The 19652-nt window shown below is 35.1% G+C and overlaps 2 protein-coding genes across 2 annotated transcripts; both read left to right on the forward strand.

Moving 5' to 3' along the window:
- The first annotated feature begins 892 nt into the window (after positions 1 to 892).
- Positions 893 to 4017, forward strand: LOC116127104 (putative disease resistance protein RGA3). Its single transcript, XM_031412772.1, has 5 exons — positions 893 to 2119; positions 2204 to 2302; positions 3548 to 3629; positions 3745 to 3836; positions 3937 to 4017. Exons 1-5 carry the CDS (start codon positions 893 to 895, stop codon positions 4015 to 4017), a joined length of 1581 nt encoding a protein of 526 aa, XP_031268632.1.
- A 10228-nt stretch (positions 4018 to 14245) lies between these two features.
- Positions 14246 to 19357, forward strand: LOC116127089 (tetracycline resistance protein, class A-like). The gene is made up of 14 exons (XM_031412761.1): positions 14246 to 14419; positions 15423 to 15534; positions 16613 to 16725; positions 16815 to 16940; positions 17032 to 17240; positions 17321 to 17396; positions 17483 to 17569; positions 17649 to 17729; positions 17949 to 17981; positions 18082 to 18135; positions 18222 to 18263; positions 18466 to 18544; positions 18631 to 18701; positions 18829 to 19357. Exons 1-14 carry the CDS (start codon positions 14255 to 14257, stop codon positions 18916 to 18918), a joined length of 1338 nt encoding a protein of 445 aa, XP_031268621.1. The 5' UTR covers positions 14246 to 14254; the 3' UTR covers positions 18919 to 19357.
- Positions 19358 to 19652: the final 295 nt, after the last annotated feature.

Below are 19652 nucleotides of genomic sequence, written 5' to 3' on the forward strand. Positions count from 1 at the left end.
CTTTTTTCAAAATACTATTCTAAAAAGCATCAGAATAATAAACCAAATGGTGCCATATATTTCTTAATTATTTCTCAGTTACATGAATGTTTATTTATCATCTAGCAACGGTGAAACTTGATAGAGGTTATGTTAATGCTTATATGATTATAATATAATCACTAAGTTTCAAACCAGAATCATATATTCTACTAAGATCTTGACAACAAATTTTAACTGTTTTAACCATAAAAGAGAATTTGTAAAAAAATATTTTAAGTCCAAAAGTTATTATTAAACTAATTTACAAGCTTTATAATGCAAAATCTGTTTGAAACAACATTGTTTTCATATAGTAATTCATCAATGCCATATTTTTCTAGTCTCAGAACAGAGGAAAATTATGAATTTTGCAGAATTTTTGCTTTTTAAGATTCACATAATATCCTAGTCTCAAAATTTTGCTGAAACGGTACTTTCATCTCAAGTTATAGTAAAGCTAAAAGTGTAAAGGAAACTTAATTATTCTTTGAGTAAAGATCATCTTCTCCCAACAAAAATCATTCAAATTCTTTCTTTCTTTCTTCAAGAGTAGCTCGTTGAAAGTTTAATCCTTAAAATCAATTGAATTATTTTAACTATTCTTGTATCATTATCATAATTCATAGCTTGTAGATTGAAGAGGCTTCGTATTTGACAATAAAATATGCTCAAAGAAAAGAATGAAGGAATTGCTTGGACAACACTTAATACTTTAACTAGTATCAAAGCAAAACTTTGGTTTGGATTTATTCCTTGGTCTTTTTCATACACTATAAAAGTTGAATGAAAGTTGCAGCATTATCACAACATAAGCAAACCAAATATTTCGATTTCTGATCAATCTTTGTTTAATCACTTACCATCATTCAATATGGCTGAAGCTCTTGTTTCCATGGCCTTGGAACAGCTGGCTCCATTCATTCGTCAACAAACGAGAGAAGGGATAAGCCTAATTGTGGGTGCTAAACAAGAAGCTCGGAAGCTTCAAAGCAATTTTCGGGCAACTCAAGCTGTGCTGGTTGATGCTGAGAACCGCCAAGTGAAGGACAATGTTGTGAGAGATTGGTTAGACAAGCTCAAAGACGTGTCCTACGACATAGACGATGTGTTGGACGAGTGGAACACAAAGCTTCAGATTTTAAGAATTAAGAAAGTTGAAAATGCTTCTAAGCCTATGAAAAAGGTATGTTCCCTCATTCTTTACTATCTAAATTGTAGGTCATTGGTTTTGCGTTATGATATTGCTGTCAAGATAAAAGATCTTGAAAGAAAATTAGATATTATTGCTACTGAGAAAGAGAGATTCCAATTTAGATCAATCATTGAGAGTAGCAAAGATGTAGAAAGACCAATGACAACCTCTGTTATTGATTTAACAGAGATTTATGGAAGAGATGACGATAAGAATACAATAATAGATTTTTTGCTTAGTCAGAATAGTCATGCTCATGTACAAGACCTCTGCATTATCTCTATAGTAGGGATGGGAGGCATTGGTAAGACTACTCTTGCTCAATTGGCTTTTAATGATGATCAGGTGAACACCCATTTTGAAAAAAAAATATGGGTGTGTGTTTCTGAGCCTTTTGATGAGCTTAGGATTGCTAAGGCAATCCTTGAATCTCTTACAAATAGTGCACCAAACTTAAACGAGTTAGAAACTGTGGTACAAAACATACACCAACTTATTGGCGGAAGGAAGTTTCTTCTTGTCTTAGATGACATATGGACTGAAAATCTCAAAAATTGGGATCAATTGAAGCGATCTCTTAAGTGTGGTTCTCTAGAAAGTAGAATTTTGGTGACCACACGTAAGGAGAATGCTGCAAAAGCCATAGGAACCACCAAAATAATCCCCTTAGGGACACTATCTGAGGAAAAATGTTGGTCATTGTTTAGTAAAGTTGTATTTTCAAGAAAAAGCAAAGAAGAATATAATGAATTGGTAGAAATTGGTAGGAAAATTGTTCAAAAGTGCAAGGGTTTGCCACTTGCAGTAAGGACTTTAGCGAGTCTTTTGTGTTTTAAAAGAAAATTTGTGGAGTGGAAAAATATCTTAGAGAGTGAAATTTGGGAATTAGAAGAGGTAGAACAAGAGGTTTTTCGACCTCTACTATTAAGTTATTATGATTTACCCCCTACTTTGAAAAAATGTTTCTCATATTGTGCTATTTTTCCAAAGGATTATGAGATAAAGAGAGAACAATTGATTAGGTTATGGATGGCTCAGGGTTATATAATGTCAAAACCAAAGAGCACTGCTATCTGCACTAATGAGAGTGTACAAATCCTAAGTACTAACTGATGTGGCAAATGACTCATCATCTGCCACATCAATTTCCTTAAAATTATATATATATTTTTTTTTCAAATTTCACTTCCTAAATCTCAGGCTCCTTAAATCAAATTCATTCACTGCAACGCAAATCCCCTCGTTCTCTACCTCTCATCTCATAGTTAATCTCTCAAAATTTCCCTAAATTTTCTCAGATCTCATCCCCAATTCATTACACGTCGTGACGCTGACAAACCAAACCCGAATCTTCTTTTCCATGTCTCGCCAAACGCTGCCGTGCCGCGCCACGCCTCGCCAGATGCCGCGACGCCTTACCAGATGCCGACAAACCAGAGACTTCCCCTTCCCGTCGTTTCCACGCCTCGCCGGAAGCCGCCGCTTCTCGCCAAACCAACTGCAATCGTTGTTTCCACGCCCGCCAGATGCCGCCACGCCATGCCTCGCCTCGCCAGACTCCGCCATACTCGCGTCGCCAGTTGATATATTTTTGATTGACTTGTTCATTGTATAACGGAAGGGAAATCTCTGGTTTTAGATGTGGTGAGACGAGCAGAGCACTCTTAGTGAATGACCAGTGAGCAACTGAATATTTTTTTACTATTTGTATTTTGTCATGATCTCGGTGATAATTGATTTTTGTTGGTCAATGTGTCTTTCAGGTCACGGGTCAAAGAGTATCTTCCCATTGTTTGGACTTGCAATTTTAATAAATTGAGTGCAAAGCTCATTTTTTGTTGCTGACAGGTATCAAAACTTTGTTACATAGTTGGCTTCACGGTATAGTGGTTAGGACATATATGAATAGGAATAGGGATGTAATTTTTTTTGTATATAGTACATTTATTTGAGAGGATACAAAATCAATGCAGGACATGATATCTGCTTTATGAATTGTGTTTATATGGTGCATGTAGTGCAGCCGATATTTTGTATATCTTACATATTCCAAAACCTACCATGATTTTTCATTGTGTGTTACATTATGCAGACTGCTCTCTAGCTCTGTTTAATTAGCTGGTCTTATACTGCTCTTCTAGAAGGTGGAATTATTCATTTTACCACCAGCCCCAAATCCATTCAGTGTCTCAGAACAGAGGGAACAACATAGGAATTCTGCAGAGCTTTTTTGCTTTTAGCTTTTACAAGCCATTTAATATATGGTTTGCTTGTTTGATTGGTTGTTGTCTAAACTCCAGCTCTAGCTAAACTGCATTTTTGCAATTTTTGCAGGTTCCAGAACAGTGTGTGTTTGCTGATGGAGTTTTCTGCAGTTTGTGGGACTTTTGGTTGTTGGTTACAGGATTGTGGGTGGGTAATGCAGTGTGTGCAATTTCTAGAAGGTTGTTGCAGTTTGTATAGGCTGTCCAGTGTGTGTTTGCTGTTGGGAGTTTTTTGCAGTTTGTGCAGCTTTTGGTTGTTGGTTACAGGATTTGTGCGGGTAATCAGTATTTTGGAGGATTATGTTGTAATTGGTTGTTGCCGAGGAAGTGCTATAGCTTGTCAAAATGCAGCAGTTTCTGTTTGCTCTTTCCTGGAGATTTTGTAACTGGTGTAGCTTGTGCATGTGTGAGTTTTTGAAGCTTGTTGCAATTGTTCTCTGCCTTTGGTGCTGTGTGCAGTCTTCGGTGTCTGTTACAGCTTGTGTGTCCATGTTGTTGTGTGCATTTTTTGTTTTTGAGATTTCCTTCCAGCTTGTATAGCTTTTGTAATTTTGCCCCTTGGGAATGCCCAAGGTTCTTGGTTCTAAAGGGAGTCCCTTTCCCAGATTGTAATTCTTTTATTCTTGTATAAATTATTAGGTTACCCAAAAAAAAATAAAAGTAACTTATTATGAATATAATTATGTGTATATACATATATTGAATATTTTGTTGCTTACAAATATGGATTAGTATTTACATATCACAAAAAGATTGTAAGATCATCTATGTAAAGAGTATGCCCCAAAAACACTGCACTAATAGCCAGCAAAATGCAGCATTGAAGTTGAAACTCCAGAACACACTGCATAAACAGCCAATCTTCTTACAAAACACTGCACTGCACAACTCCAACTTACTTTTGGGAACTGCAAAAATGCAGTTTTCTGCTGCTCATCTCCAAACAAAACTCTCCAGAATCCTTTGTTTGGCTATGCACCAACGTCACCCCCCACAACAACAACCACAACATACCCAAATACTGCAAAGAACAAAACAAAGCTGTAGCACCAGCACACCTCAAGAGCAGATCCAGTCGCAGATCCAACACACAAAAACGAAGCTATAGCCTAGAAATCCTGCACCACCCCAATATGTCTCCCCTGAAATTAATGCTGGTGTTGGAGACCTGCCACACACAAAAAATAAAATAATATATATATATTATAAATATAAATATAATATTATATATATATATATATAATATTATATATATTATATATATATTATATATATATTCAGCTAATAAACATCTAATACATATTAAAAGTTAATTCTAGTGCTCCGATCAGACATGCATGCATCATTTATCAATGGACCATCCATGATCACTCATTCACATCACTAACATATGCAGGCACCAATCTTAACCTACCACATTAGAGAGCAAAAATATGGCAAGCAACAATGAACACCACACCAAGCAGTTAAATACATACACAATCATTTTGATACATGATTTTTATAAGAAAACTAAAGAATCATAAGCACCTGGAGTTGCTGCCCTTCAGCTGGTGAACATGAGCATCCAACTCTTGAGACTTAAGTTCTTTTGATCCCTGTGCAACATACAACAAAGACCTCAACCACATGTTATTCTAAAATAACATTCTTGGGCTGCATACATTTCTACAATTCACATGTAAACACAACTTAGACAAAGAAACATAAATGAATTACATACCTGAATTTCTTGATTAAATCCAAGTGTGAGACCAGATTCAAACCTAGTACAACTTCTTCTTGTCGTAATTTCTTCCCTTTTACTTTGCGAACATTTTTTTCAACCTTTGATTGTTTCTTTTGAATGGGGACGACCTTTGCTGCGAATGCCCGTGGAGTAAGATATTACTGCTCCCTCTTTTCAAAGTATCATCACCAACTCACAAATCATTCTATTATTACCTGACATGTGTGTTCTTTTATCAATCCCGACACTTTTATTTGACATCAATTTATTCTTCATATCATTGATCATTTCTTTCACTATGTTACAATCATCCTCATTGCTTGATGCCAATCTGCTACAACGTTGATAAATTAGACAACTCATCAAATCGTTGTCCGTCAAGATTGGTGCTCCAACTATTATAACTTATTTTAACCTTGGTATGGTGTCTGTTTATATTTTTCCTCCATCGTCTTAAAACGTACTTTTCTGGTACATGAGAAACTTGCTTACGAATCAATACCACAATTGCATGTCGACATAAAATTCCTCAAACTCAACAATCGACATTGCAACGAACATCACAACTTGCTTCATCAAAGCAACCACAAAGGAACCCGACGGTGAGTCTCTCCAACCAAAACATCTTCTTCTATTATGATTCCATATAGGAACCAATCTCTTTGAAAGAAGATAAATCACATAGACCTTGGCAGCTAACTCTTGTTGAAACTCTTTGAATTTTTGCAGTGGATATGCATCTTGGAATGTTTCTCCATAGCATAGTGGTTGATGCAAGGGATCCATGATTTGAAGATTAAAATCACCTCCTTTTCTTTTTCCACTTTATCACGCAATCATTCTCATATTGTTCCACAAACTGTTTTAAAGTGGTTTTTGAATTAACATATCCATCAAAGAATGCATGCATACTTTCACTGCGTTGAGTAGTAAACATACCTGCCCAAAAAGTATCTTTTACAAAAGCCGCACCCAACGTCGTCTCATTATACAATCCAAGCAACCATTATTGTCGTGAAGGTTGTATTTATCATTGTACCTATTCCAACGTTCTTCAAACTCCTCACATGTCAATGATCATAACACGCATTTTGCAAAGAAAATTAATCTGTTCATATTGACTATAACCTCTAAGTTTTTCAGGCATTTCTTTCATTATATGCCACACACCATCTATGTCGTGTACCAGGGAACACAATCTCAATTGCATTTGTGCATTGCCTTATCTTGATCAGTGATTATTGCTTTAGGAGCGCAATTCAACATACATGCAAGCCAAGATTGAAAAAGCCATACAAATGTCTTTGTGTCCTCGTTGGAGATTAACCCACAACCTAACAGTATCGAATGACCATGATGATCAACACCAACAAAGCACCAAACGGCATATCATACTTGTTGGTCAAATATGTAGTGTCGAATGTCACAACATCACCGAACTCTTTAAATGCAGCCCTACTTCTGCATCCACCCATAAAACATTCTTTAATCGACCTTCTTCATCTAAATCCATTATGTAGAAGAAATTGATTCTCTTTTTGCATTTTCAAAAAATATTTTGGATTGCAGAAGCATCCCACCACCAAGTCGTAACCTCCTAACTTTTTCAATGTAGTTCCTACAATCTTTCTGTAGGAAAGGCAAATTCTCAGCACCGCCTGCTTCAACTAACATGGATTTGAAATTTTTATTTGGCCTAATCCCACCCTATCATTCACTTCAAGCTTTCTTTTTACATATGGTGTATAATTCGATTGCTTCTGAAATATCTACTTTTGTAGGACACTGAGTTCATGGTTATGATCAAACACAACTGAACATATTTTCCATTTGCTCAGAACGTACAGCTGCACCAATTCGAGCTTCAATCAGTTTTTTTTACTGGATCCATTTTAAAAGCATTTACGGGGTTACTGCGTGACTTCCCATACAAGAACAAGCTAGTGTCGCGTTGTCACCTCTCCATCATACCTTCTTTGAAGATCGTATAATAACTTCGAAACCCATTTTATTCCCATAGCTTTTGTAGTTTGGACAAGATTACAAGCGAATCAAAATCATTCCAGCTTAGGCTCCCATTCCTCCTCTGCACTTCTTGTATCTTCCATTTTCTTCAAATGATTATCTAATTTATTGATATTTAATAGTCATAATTAATATAATAATACAACAAAAGGATAGGAACAATACCATAAAAATGTAAAATCATATTAATGAATAAAAAGAGATTACCAACAAAATATTACCTCCACAACATGAAATGAGAAGAAGAGTTGTCTGGATTTTTTTCACTACACTCTTCCATCTTTGGAACTTGATAAACACACAAGACCAAGTTCAAAAAAGCACAACCTGCATAAAAAGAAATAAATTGACAAATAAACTATTTTGCAATGAAATAGTCTAACAATTGTCAAACCACAACATAAGCAACGGATGTTAGCAAGTACAGCATTATTTTATAGCTTTTATCATGACTCTCAAGCTTCTATATTGTTCTTAGATGATGTTTTAAAACTATAGAAATAATACCATGAAGCAAAAGATGGTTCAATCTTATGGTTTCTATTTTGAAGCAATTTTTTTATAAATCCAGCAGATGAAAATGACGGTGTTGGCGGAGATGATGGTCGGCTGGTGGTGGACGACGCGCCCGACGCTAGTGGTGGAAGACTGCAGGCCACGTTGGTGGTGGTAGAGGATACACTACCATCAGTGGCGGGTCTCTGTTTTTCGTTTCAAGTGGCGGGTTTCTGTTTTTGTTTGAAAGAGTTATTCATTTTGAATTTTTTTTTTTTTTTTTTTTTTTTAAGGCTTTGGAGGGAACTGACGTGGCTATTAGCCACATCAGTTAGTACTGAATTTGTACACTCTCATTAGTGCAGGTAGCTTTATTGCAAAACCAAATAAGGATATGGAGTTAGTTGGTGAAGAGTATTTTGAAACTTTGTCAATGCGTTCTTTCTTTCAAGATTTTAAACAACATGAACACGAAATTGGTATACATTCTTGCAAGATGCATGATATAGTGCATGATTTTGCTCAATTTCTTACCAAAAATGAATGTTCTACGATAGAGGTTGATGGTACAGGAGAAATTGAATTAGAATCTTCTTATGATAAAGTTAGACATACAACGATAAGAATGCAAGAAGGGGCCTCATTTCCTAGCTCTTTTTATAGTAGAAATACTTTTCTACGTAGCCTTGTGGTTCATTGTAGCTCTACTGACTCTAAGATAGTTTTATCCAAATTAGTTGATCAGTCTACATGTCTAAGGTCATTATCCTTGCATAAGTGCTTAATTAAAGAAATTCCTGTAGAAATAAAAAAATTAATACACTTGAGGTACCTTGATTTGTCTTCGAATGAAAACATAAAAAAATTTCCTGAGTCATTGTGTAGGTTATATAATTTACAAACCTTAGACATCACTTTGTGTGGAAATCTCACAAAACTACCACAAGAGATGGGAATTTAATCAACTTGAGACATTTGTTAAATCAGAGGACTTCTATAAGTTACATGCCAAAAAGTTTGGAGAGATTAACTGGTCTACGAACATTAGAAATATTTGTTATAAGTGAGGACAATTATGGTAGTGAAGCATGTTCTGTTGAATGTCTAAAAAGCTTCAATCACCTTCAACAAATTGGCATAAAAGGGCTGGGAAATTTGAGAGATATGGATGAGGTTAAGGGAATAGAATTAAACAATAAAAAAAACTTATCTCATTTGTATGTAGACTTTAAGGGGAGGATGAATGTGGAGCAAAATCAACAACTTCTTGAGGAGTTGCAACCACATCCAGATTTAGAGACTTTAATGCTAAGAAATTATAGTGGCAACACTATTTTCCCTAATTGGATGATGTCATTGACCAATTTGAGAAAGTTAATTGTTTGGGATTGTATAAACTGTAAGCATCTACCTCCTTTGGGTAAGTTATTATCCCTTGAAATTCTTATTATATGGGGAATGAAGAGTGTGAAAAGAGTGGGTAATGAATTTTTGGGAATAAAGAGTGATGCAACATCATCATCTACATCAATTATTGCGTTTCCCAAACTGAAATTTCTACGCTTCAGGGGGATGAAAGAATGGGAAGAGTGGAATTACGAGATTACAAAGAGAGGAGATGAAGATATTACAGTCATGCCATCTCTTCAGACCTTGCAACTTAATTTATGCCCCAAATTAAAGTCTCTACCAAACCACCTTCATCAGATGACAACGTTGAAGATAAAAATTAAAGGTTGTTGTCTTCTTAGAACAGATAACAGATAATCTGGTCATCTTCATCTGATATTGATTAAGTTGTATGAAATTATCAACTTCAACACTGATTTTCCTTCAAACGAAAGGTAATTTCCTCTCTTTTCCCTTTTAATTATTTGTTTTATTACATTCTTTATCATTATTTTTTTTGGGGGAAAAACTCACATCTTTTAATATTTAATACCCTAATTATCAATCACCATTTTTGTACTCTCCTCCAGTTTTGAGTGACAGCTCATCATCATCTCCCCCAGTTTTGACCAACATCTATCAAGTCTTAATTTCAACTTTGATTCTGAAAAGGGACAACCTTTGAATTCTCAAAATGCTACAACCGTGATCAATCTACAGGTAATTTCTTCTCTCATTACCAGTTAGCTTCATTTTTATGATGAATAAATTTTAGATGAGATTATTTAGTGTTAATGCTTGTGAACAGGCAACATTTTATAACTTCTTGAATAAATAATTAAAGCATTAATTAGTATATTACTACGTGGGTAATTAGCTTCTCTGTTTTGGAGAAATTGATACTCTAGCAGTGCTTGTTACTTTGCTTAAATTATTAAACATATCGCAGTTATTAACATATTAGTCTTGTGTTTTTGCAATAGGATTTGAAACATTGCAAGGTCTTCTCAATTAAACTGAAAAATAGAAAAGAAAATAAAAAATTGTGTTTCATGGTAAGATCCCTAACTTCTAGCTTATTTGCCTTCATATAACATTGCAAGATTTTCTCATATTTAGATCTTAAAATTACATTCAGAGACAAAAACATTGAAATATCAGATTTTTTTTTTTTTTTTTTTTTTTTTAAGTTAAAACATCAATTTTCTATAGTTCTCTCAATTTTTTTATTATTTAAACCAATGTTTTAAAACCCAACCTAGGGTGAACCGGCAAAGCTTCCGGGTCCTGGGTTGACCGGTTTAACGGTCAAACTGGTTGACAAATTTTTTTAAAATTCAGCAAATATACCCCTGAAAATTATGTTAACTCCTTATATGTTCAAAATTTATCAAATACACCCCAAATGCAAATCGACCGGCGACTGATTGGCGGTGGCGACACCTCAGATGCAACCCCAATCGTCCCTTGAGCCCATTTCCATCAAAATATACCCAAGATCTAGCCAAAATAGGTTCGATTTCGGCTAGATCTCACTAACATCGACGTTAGCATTCCAGGCCAGATCTTATCAATGCCGACGTTGACAACCCTCCCCATCACCCATGAATTACTCCCCTTTTCCTACAGACCAAAACCCACCTCACCCCACCCCCGTTAGCCTCGCCAATCGCCGGCAAAATCTCATTGTTGCCGCTGCCAGTTTTGTTTGATTTCCGGTAGATTTACTCACCGGAAATCAATCTGTCACCACCATTGCATTCACTGACACTTTCTCTTCAAAAGCCCTAACATTCCGGCCATCAATTGTTCACCGATCATCCTCACAAATCCTAGGGTTTTGGGTGAATAGGAAAAATATAAACCCGGCCCGTTAAAGCTTCTGGGTCTCGGTTGAACTGGTTCAACCGACTGGGCTGGGCCGGGTTTTAAAACATTGATTTGAACTCCATTTACTATATTGCTGCATATTAACATACTAGTCTTCTATTTGTGCTATAGGATTTGGAACATTGTAGAGTGATTAACAGAACATGGTCATCCCTTCTAGAACCAGAAATTGTTTCATGGTAAAGATTCCTAACCGTTAGCTTATTTGTCTTAACAGAATAACATACATAGCATTGCAAGGTTTTCTTATATTTAGATCTAAAGTCATGTTCAGACTCGAGAATTTTTGTAGTACTGTATAATGGATTATTCAGCTACATCATGATTCTGGTTCTTTGTGGAAGTATTGTAATGTTTAACCCCACAATTTATTAATTACTTTCCAGATTTTGCAAATGCAACTCAGTCTCAATCAGCATCTTATCTGTTGATGTTACCATCACTTTTTTTTTTTTCATTTCATCTCTTAGTTGAAGCAATAATCTCTCCAACTTCTGCTACTTATCTTAGTCAATAGTTTTTCCACATTATTATACGTTTAACTTTGCCAGAGACTGATTTTCTATTAGCTTTGTTAGACAGATTGTATCATTGTACTGTTTTGATTTATAGTGAAAATTCTCTGTCATACTATGACCGTGGACGTAGCCCAAATGGGTGAACCACGTAAATCATTGTGCCTCGTTTATTTTTATTNAAAAAAAAAAAAAAAATTCCCAAATAGGTGGATGAAAAAAATTGATCTTTCTTCCTTTCTTTGCCCAGTATTTCACCATCTCTTTGAGTTTCACTTCTGGGTTTTCTAGATTTTTTTCCCAAAAACCCACTGAATTAGCCAAAGAACCGAAATGGGTATCACAAAAATTTGATTTTTTGAGCTCAATTTTCATCATCTTTTTTATTTTTCACTTCTGGGAATCCTTAAAAAATCAATCTTTGTGTGTAAAGAAAGCTCAGATTTTGTGGGTTTGTTTTGGTGGTAGGTATGGAGAAGGGAGAGAGGAACCAGAGAGAAAATCCAGTTTTCGCGGGTGACCCGCGGGTCCACCCGTACCCGTACGAGCGGGTAGGGTGATGCACACTTTTAACCCGTTTTGCCCGTACCCGGCCGGCCCACCCGTTTGCCAGGCCTACTAATTGTCTGTAACTTAGGCATGCATAATATCAGTCTAAAGATTTGGGAGCCGGTCGCATGAACATAGCAGCCACCACTGAAACAGTGCTTCTGATCTAGAATTTTCTTCCTGAAAATTAAGTAATTATCAATCAAATATGGATCGCACAGTTCGGCTCACCAGGTTTGATTTAGTGAAGGCCTTGGGGGCAGCCCTCATGTACATTTCTCATCAAGAATTGAGATTTATGTGCCCTTTCTCTTTTGGTTTACAGTGTTTGCATTAGGAACATGCATATATATTGCATCTATGATTGATTGATTTATCGGCCTTTTTCATTTGGTTTATTAATATTTGAAAATGCTATCCTTACAAGGATAATACAAAAAGGGTTACAAAATGACATCAACAAGAATGAAAAAAAAAGTAGAAAAAACGGAAAAAGAGGGAGAGGGAGAGAAATCATGAAGATAAAGAGTGTTAATTGTCTTTATATGGTCCCTTTTGTTTTTGTTTTCATAAGACTAGCATTGCTCTTAGTCTTTCATGTTAATTTGAGGGTAATTGATCAGCATATTAAACAAAGAAGAGTAAACCATTTTTCCCACCCAAGGTTTACCTTAATGACACTTTCCCACCCAAAAATTTTAAATATCATTTTTTCACCCAAAGTTAATATTTTGTTACTACCCAAAGCTAATTTCGATGGTGAAAATTATATTTGTCACAACCATTTGAATCTTCGGTCTTCTCTCTACAAAACCCCTTTCACTCCGGCAATTGATTTTTCACCAACTGACCACCGTAAAGCTAGGGCTTCCTTTTCTTAGTTGATTTCCGATTGATTCCAATGACAAACATTCAAACGATCACCACTATTCCATCCATCAAGCTTCACGTTACAAAACCCTTTTTACCCTGGCTCCAAGTAACATATCGAACGTCCGCTGAGAAAGTAAAATGTATTTTGAGTATTAACAAAATATAAATTTTTAGTGGAAAAATGGTATTTTGAAACTTTTTGGATTGAAAAGTGTCGTTAAGGCAAACCTCGGGTAGGAAAAAGTTGTTTACTCATTAAACAAATTAGTACTCAAAATCATTTACTTTTAATTTATATTTTATTATCCACTCAAATTAACAACAATTATGTATTCAAATATTGTCAATAAATGTCTATTCTCGCTTTTCTTTGCTTATAATCATGGAAATTGTTGAAAGATACATGATAGCGAATATTGCTCTTAAAGTCATTATCATTCTTTGATTGACTTATTGTGTGTTCAACAAGCATAAATCAGCTCTCAAACAGCTCTCTGAAACAAAATATCCTATTATTAACTATTTCGATTTATCTCTAAATATTTGAAAACTATATTAAGTATTGAGTGAAAGTCTGAAATTAAACGGACATACAGTACTCATGTAAAATTATTTGATGTAACATCCTCATTCAATATAAATAAATAAATAAATTTATTCGTGTGAAGTTAATGGTGGAAAACTATCTTTGAGTGTCGAGTAGTTTAATAAAGACTTTTAGATGTATTACTTAAGAGGTACTGGGTTTAAATTCATTCTCAGTTGCTAATAAGACTAGCTACTAAAACTTTTATTTGACTGATAGTTTCAATGTTATTGGTGAAAGTTAGTCAAATTGAAAGAAACATAAATGCATTGTATTGGATGAAAGAGTTTTTACTAATAATAAGAAGAGCAGCTGATGGTGCAGGTACATCAACTTTATTAATCATCTCTTAAATTAAGAACTTGACTAGATTCAACAAGCTATATTTATAGTTCCCTTTATTTCTTTTCACTTTACTTTGCCAAAGAAAGTCCAGAAGATTGACAAAAGAGAAAAAAACATTAAGGATCAAATGTCATTGTTTTCTATCTTTAATTTTCTTTCTCTTGCGTATACATAAAAGTAAAAGCAAATCAAAGCAAAAAATTAATTGAAATGACCCATACGGAGGCAGTTACTTTTACTTAATTTTTTTTTTCTCTTTTTCTTCTCCCTATAAAGTGTGTTAAATATATTCAACGTGTGTAGTGAGTATGCGTGAGAACTGAGAATTGCTTCAACTTCCAGTAACTAACAAGAGAATTGAGAGAGATCTAGAGAGAAATTATGGAGAAGTTAACAAGTTTGAGCCACCTCTTTGTGACAGTCTTCCTCTCAAGATTCGCTAGCTTCATGGTGATTCCAGCCATTACCGATGTCACCATGTTCGCTCTTTGCCCTGGTCAGGATGAGTGCTCCCTCGCCATTTACCTCACCGGATTCCAGCAGGCGGTACGTTTGTTTCTTTAATTTCCTTTCATATAATTTTACTTTTGACAATTAAACCTCGACAGAAGGGGGAGAAATTTTGATGAAATCAACAAATAAGAAAATAATTCCTCTCAATTAATATGCATGAGTTACATTCCACTGATTATGCATGATTTTCTGTCTAACTTTGAGGTATTATTGCATCCATCAAGACCCCTTTTTTTTTTTTTTTTTCTTTGGTTATCTCTTTTTGCTTGGTTATGGTAATTTTTCTCCAAAGGAGGAAGAGGAGATGCTTCATTATTTTACAATAATGGTAGGCCGGAATCAACCTTTTTCTCTCTCTTCGTCACCGACACTACCAACCTGCAATTAATAAAAAATAAAAAACATGAACACCATTAATGGTTTCCACTTTCCAAAAAGGATGTAAGGATATGGACCCTCGTGTTAATTAATTCTGAGAAATTAACACTCCATCAGGCTTATACAGTATATTGTTCAGTAAATTCATTCAACAAGTAGTTCATCTTTTGTGAATTGTGATAGAAGTTAGAAAATATCAAAGGAAATTAATAAAATAATTATTTTTTTCTTTTTTGAACTTGCTGCTATTTTTAATTCATTTTCTTATGTGATGTACTGTGCATGAATATCTTATCTGGGTAGTATATATTAAGGTTTGAAACATGCACACGTGGTTAAATATGAAGCTAGCAAAGCCCTAATTGTCTTTATTTTTCTCACCAACATTTCAAACCTACCATTTTTGTGTATGTGTTTTGCAACCCTCCATATTTATCAATATCATCAGCTGTTACTTCAAGGAGAATTTTAATGAAACGAAAAGAAACATATAAAGAAACAAATTATGCTTTTAATGAAACGAAAAGGAAAGGAGGAGAAACTTAGAGATATGTACATTTTTAATTAATTATCATTAGAATATCTGTATTTAAGAATTTTGGTGTATATATATAGCTATATACATCAACTGATTATAATATTGATACGATGAATACAGATAATAGGATTAGGAACGATGGTGATGATGCCAGTAATTGGGAATCTATCAGACCAATACGGGAGGAAAGCCATGCTCACATTGCCCATGACAGTATCCATCATTCCTTTAGGTAAATTAATAAACACTACTCTCCATGTGGGTGCTTCTTCCTTTTTCGTTTGGTTCTTTTTTTTTTTTTTTTTCGTCTCTAAGTGCTCTTGTGGTCTGCATGCTCTTGTAAGCTTTTTGTTTTTGCATATACGACATATAATTCCACCTAACTAATGTGGCCCATTTGTGCGCATGCTGATGCTATCTCACTTTGTGTGGCTTGGATTCTAATTAAAATATCAATCCTACTCGTATCATTTGTCACTGTCTCGGTGTCTTCCTCCCTCGTCTAGACTTTCTGCAGCGGGGTTTTGAAATAAGGGGTCTCTTCACATCATCAATTGATTCATCACGTCTTCCCAATTCACATAATGACCCAATTCAAGCCAATACGTATACAAACAAACAATGCACAGATCATCTGTGTTCGTTTCTGTTCATACTGTCACTGAGATATTTCTTTTCTTTGTTTGAATTGGCTATTTTTATTTTAAAATATGAACTCAAACGAAAATAAGAAGTTTGATTTTATATTCTTAAAATTTGACAATGAGTTTACTATGTTTTCTGAAAACAGTTTTGAAAATTGGAAATGAAATATTGCACATTTTTCAATATAATACAAACAATAAAAATGGAAAAAAATTAAAAAATGAAAACATTAATGAATAGGCCATTTAACCACCGCTAGATGGTTCAGCGGTCAACTAAGACTCTTTGGTGTATTATTCAAGTAATCATGAGTTCAATCCATCTAGGTTGTTAATAGGGATGGCCAGTGAGAGGATTTATCCGTTAACTTCAAGGTCCTAAGGAATTAGTTGAGGTATGTACAAACTAGGTCAGACACCCAGGTCATCCAAAAAAAAAAAAAAAAAAAAGAATAGGCCATTTAAGTGTCGAAAGTGCTTAATTTATTTACCATATGTTCTATGAACATGCCATGGTTCTATATGAGAATTCTCCTCTGTTTTTTGGGCAAACCGCAAAGAAGATTAAAGTAGCTGATCCATGATCTTCAAGTTTCAGTACTATTCATACATATAAATGATGAAATGGGAATTATTCCAAGCTCAATTTTCATGATGTTTTTGTAGCTATTTTGGCATATAGCAGGACCACCAGCTTCTTTTATGCCTATTACGTTATCAGGACTCTCACTGCCATGGTTGGTGAAATCAGCATCAATTGCCTAGCTCTTGCTTACGTGGTAATTAATCACATTATAATCATCTTAATCTTTTCTAATTAATTAGGATAATATTTCATACATAACTAGTTGTCATGTTAATTTCTCAGGCAGATAACATCCCAGAAGGACAACGGGCATCAGCATTCGGAATTTTATCTGGTGTAGGTACCGGCGCCTCCTTTGTCTGTGGAACCTTGGCCACTCGTTTCCTCTCCACAACTTCCACATTCCGGGTTGCTACATACATTATTTGGAATTTATATTTGCTGCCTCTGTTATATTTTATTGCATGGTTTTGACATATATTTTGTGTTTCCTTTGCAGGTTGCTACATTATTCTCCATGATTGCAGCTGTGTACATGAGAGTTTTTCTCAAGGAGAGTTTACGCCCTGATGAGGATGGTTTAACGCAGCCAATTATCAAAGGAGGACCGGATGATAATCAAAATGAGAGGGCTGATTCTCCAAGGAAGATATGGGAATTCAAGAACATCCCATCAGTAAGGGATGTTACTTGTTTACTCAAGACTAGGTAATGCTTTCTAAAAGGTTTTGATTGATTGAATTAATTTAAAATTTAATCAGAAAACTTGAATCTAAACTTGTTTGCAGCGTTACCTTTTCGCAAGCGGCGGTTGTTTCATTTTTCAGCAGTCTAGCAGATGGAGGAATACAAGCTTCATTACTGGTATACCTTTTAATGCATAATTTTCTATATGAATGTACACCAAATTCTATTATAATTACTAACTTTTAAGATCTTATCTCATGTAGTACTTCTTAAAGGCTCAATTTCACTTCAACAAAAACCAGTTTGCTGATCTGATGCTAATTCTTGGGGTTGCAGGAATGGTTTCACAGGCATGTCTTATCTAACTCTGTGTCCCCATGCATATTCTGTATTTCATTTACTAAATTCGAATTCTTTGGAATCCTGCAGCTCCTTTTCATGCCCTTTTTAGCACCTATTATTGGAGAAAGAAAACTGCTTTCGATAGGGCTTTTTGCGGGTTGTATAAATGTAAGTTTCAACATCTTGCTCTGTTAATTATTTTCCATATCAATATGTGATGGAAGTTATTGGGAGTTTTTATCAACTCTTGATGTCATGAGTTATTCTTGCATGGATGAACTGAGATATAGATTTTAAGTGTACAGTTTATGTTCACATCTGAGAATTTCTGATACAACCCAGTACATGTGGCTCAAAACTACTGATATTTTCTTTGTTATCATGCAGATGTTAGTTTCCAGCATCGCCTGGGCAACTTGGGTAATTGATTTCTTCAACAAAGTTTCAATAAAGTAGCTTCTTCCTTTCTTCTGCTTGTTCTGTTGCATATATTTCTTTAAACATATTTTTATTACTGCAGGTTCCATATGCAACCACTGCTTTTGGTGTTTTCGCTGCCTTCGGAGCTCCATCGGTAAGTTATGTTGTCTAGTTTTTATTGCTTAAGGCTAGCTTAACTGATAGAAATAGTACGCTTACTGATTAAATTTTCTATCACAGTTACGCAGCATTGCATCGAAACAAGTTGGGCCACATGAGCAGGTAATCCCATCATCCAATATTGCTTTTCATTGTTATGACTTGTTAGATTTCTCATCAACTGCGAATGTTCTGATTTCTCTAAAATCGGGACTTAAAACTCTTGATAGAAGGAAAAGTCTGATTAAGATATCTACGCCTGAGAAAATTCATTTATTGTTTCATCTTCATGTGTGCTAACTTATGTTCTAACTCTTCATAACAGGGAAAAGCTCAAGGATGTATATCAGGCATAAGTTCCCTTGCCACCATTATTTCTCCATTTATATTTAGTCCTCTGACAGGTAAGTGAAAGAATTGAAAACTTTCTAGTTTTACAAGGCAGGAGATTAATTAATTAATTAATTAAATTCTGGTTTTGTCCATCCAGCTCTGTTCCTTTCTGATGGGGCACCATTTTATTACCCGGGGTTCAGTATTATGGGCATTGGACTCGCATTGGTATGAACTCTCTTTATGGATTAATAGAACTCAATCTGACACATTGTTAGCCTCCATGTTATTCTTATGTTGAAACTGTTTTTTCTTTCTCGTGGAGCTAATACCAGAAAACCTGTGTTTTACTCAGATGATTGCATTCATTCAAAGTCTTATGATAAGGGATGCTCCTTCAACTTCCAAGTCACAAAATCAGTACTGCATAGTGGCCGAGGCCTAGTTCTCTGAAGCTTATGATCTACTCTAATGTAAAAGGTGATTCTCGTTAGTCTTTAAGCTGCTGGAGCAATGTTACTGTATCGGTACGCAAGGAGAAATCTAAGAAAGATCTTGCTGGAGTTACTGTGAATTCAAGCTCAGCTAATGACAGAAGGGTTTATCCTTTGATTTATAGGTTGCTTCCATTAGGAAGAAGAAAAAGTTAAGTAAATACAAATTATACAGTCATGAGAGTAGTCAGTATTCGATAAGACAACTCTCCATACTCTCTTGTATTAGGTCCACAGAATGTAATATCTTCATCTCGTTAGCTTAGACTCTGGGAATTTATCAGAGCTTCTATATTGTAAATTGCTCAAATACACATAGCATTTTGTTTATGAAGTGACTCAACAAGTGTTGCTTGAAGACTAACAATAATAAACTTAATTACATTGCTTCCTGCATATTCCTACTTCCAACAGCCAACACTAACCTAGAAATTTGATGAAGAGATGATCAAGTCAAGCACTAGTGCAATTTAAAAGATTTTGGCTACCTGGCTCCAAGAACTGGGAAATCTACAATAAGTTGCTAAAACTCTCAGCCTTCCATCTAAAAATGGGACCATCTTGTTCTATTGTACACTCGTGTCCGAAACCTTAACAAGTAAAGAGAGTTGTTATACAACACTTCCTCACTAGGAAACCTAAGAACATGCCAGGGATCTAAAAGCTTAAGTGCAGGTTATGAATG

This window comes from Pistacia vera, unplaced genomic scaffold (genome assembly GCF_008641045.1).
Source record: "Pistacia vera cultivar Batoury unplaced genomic scaffold, PisVer_v2 Contig189, whole genome shotgun sequence".
NCBI classification, from domain to species: Eukaryota; Viridiplantae; Streptophyta; class Magnoliopsida; order Sapindales; family Anacardiaceae; genus Pistacia; species Pistacia vera.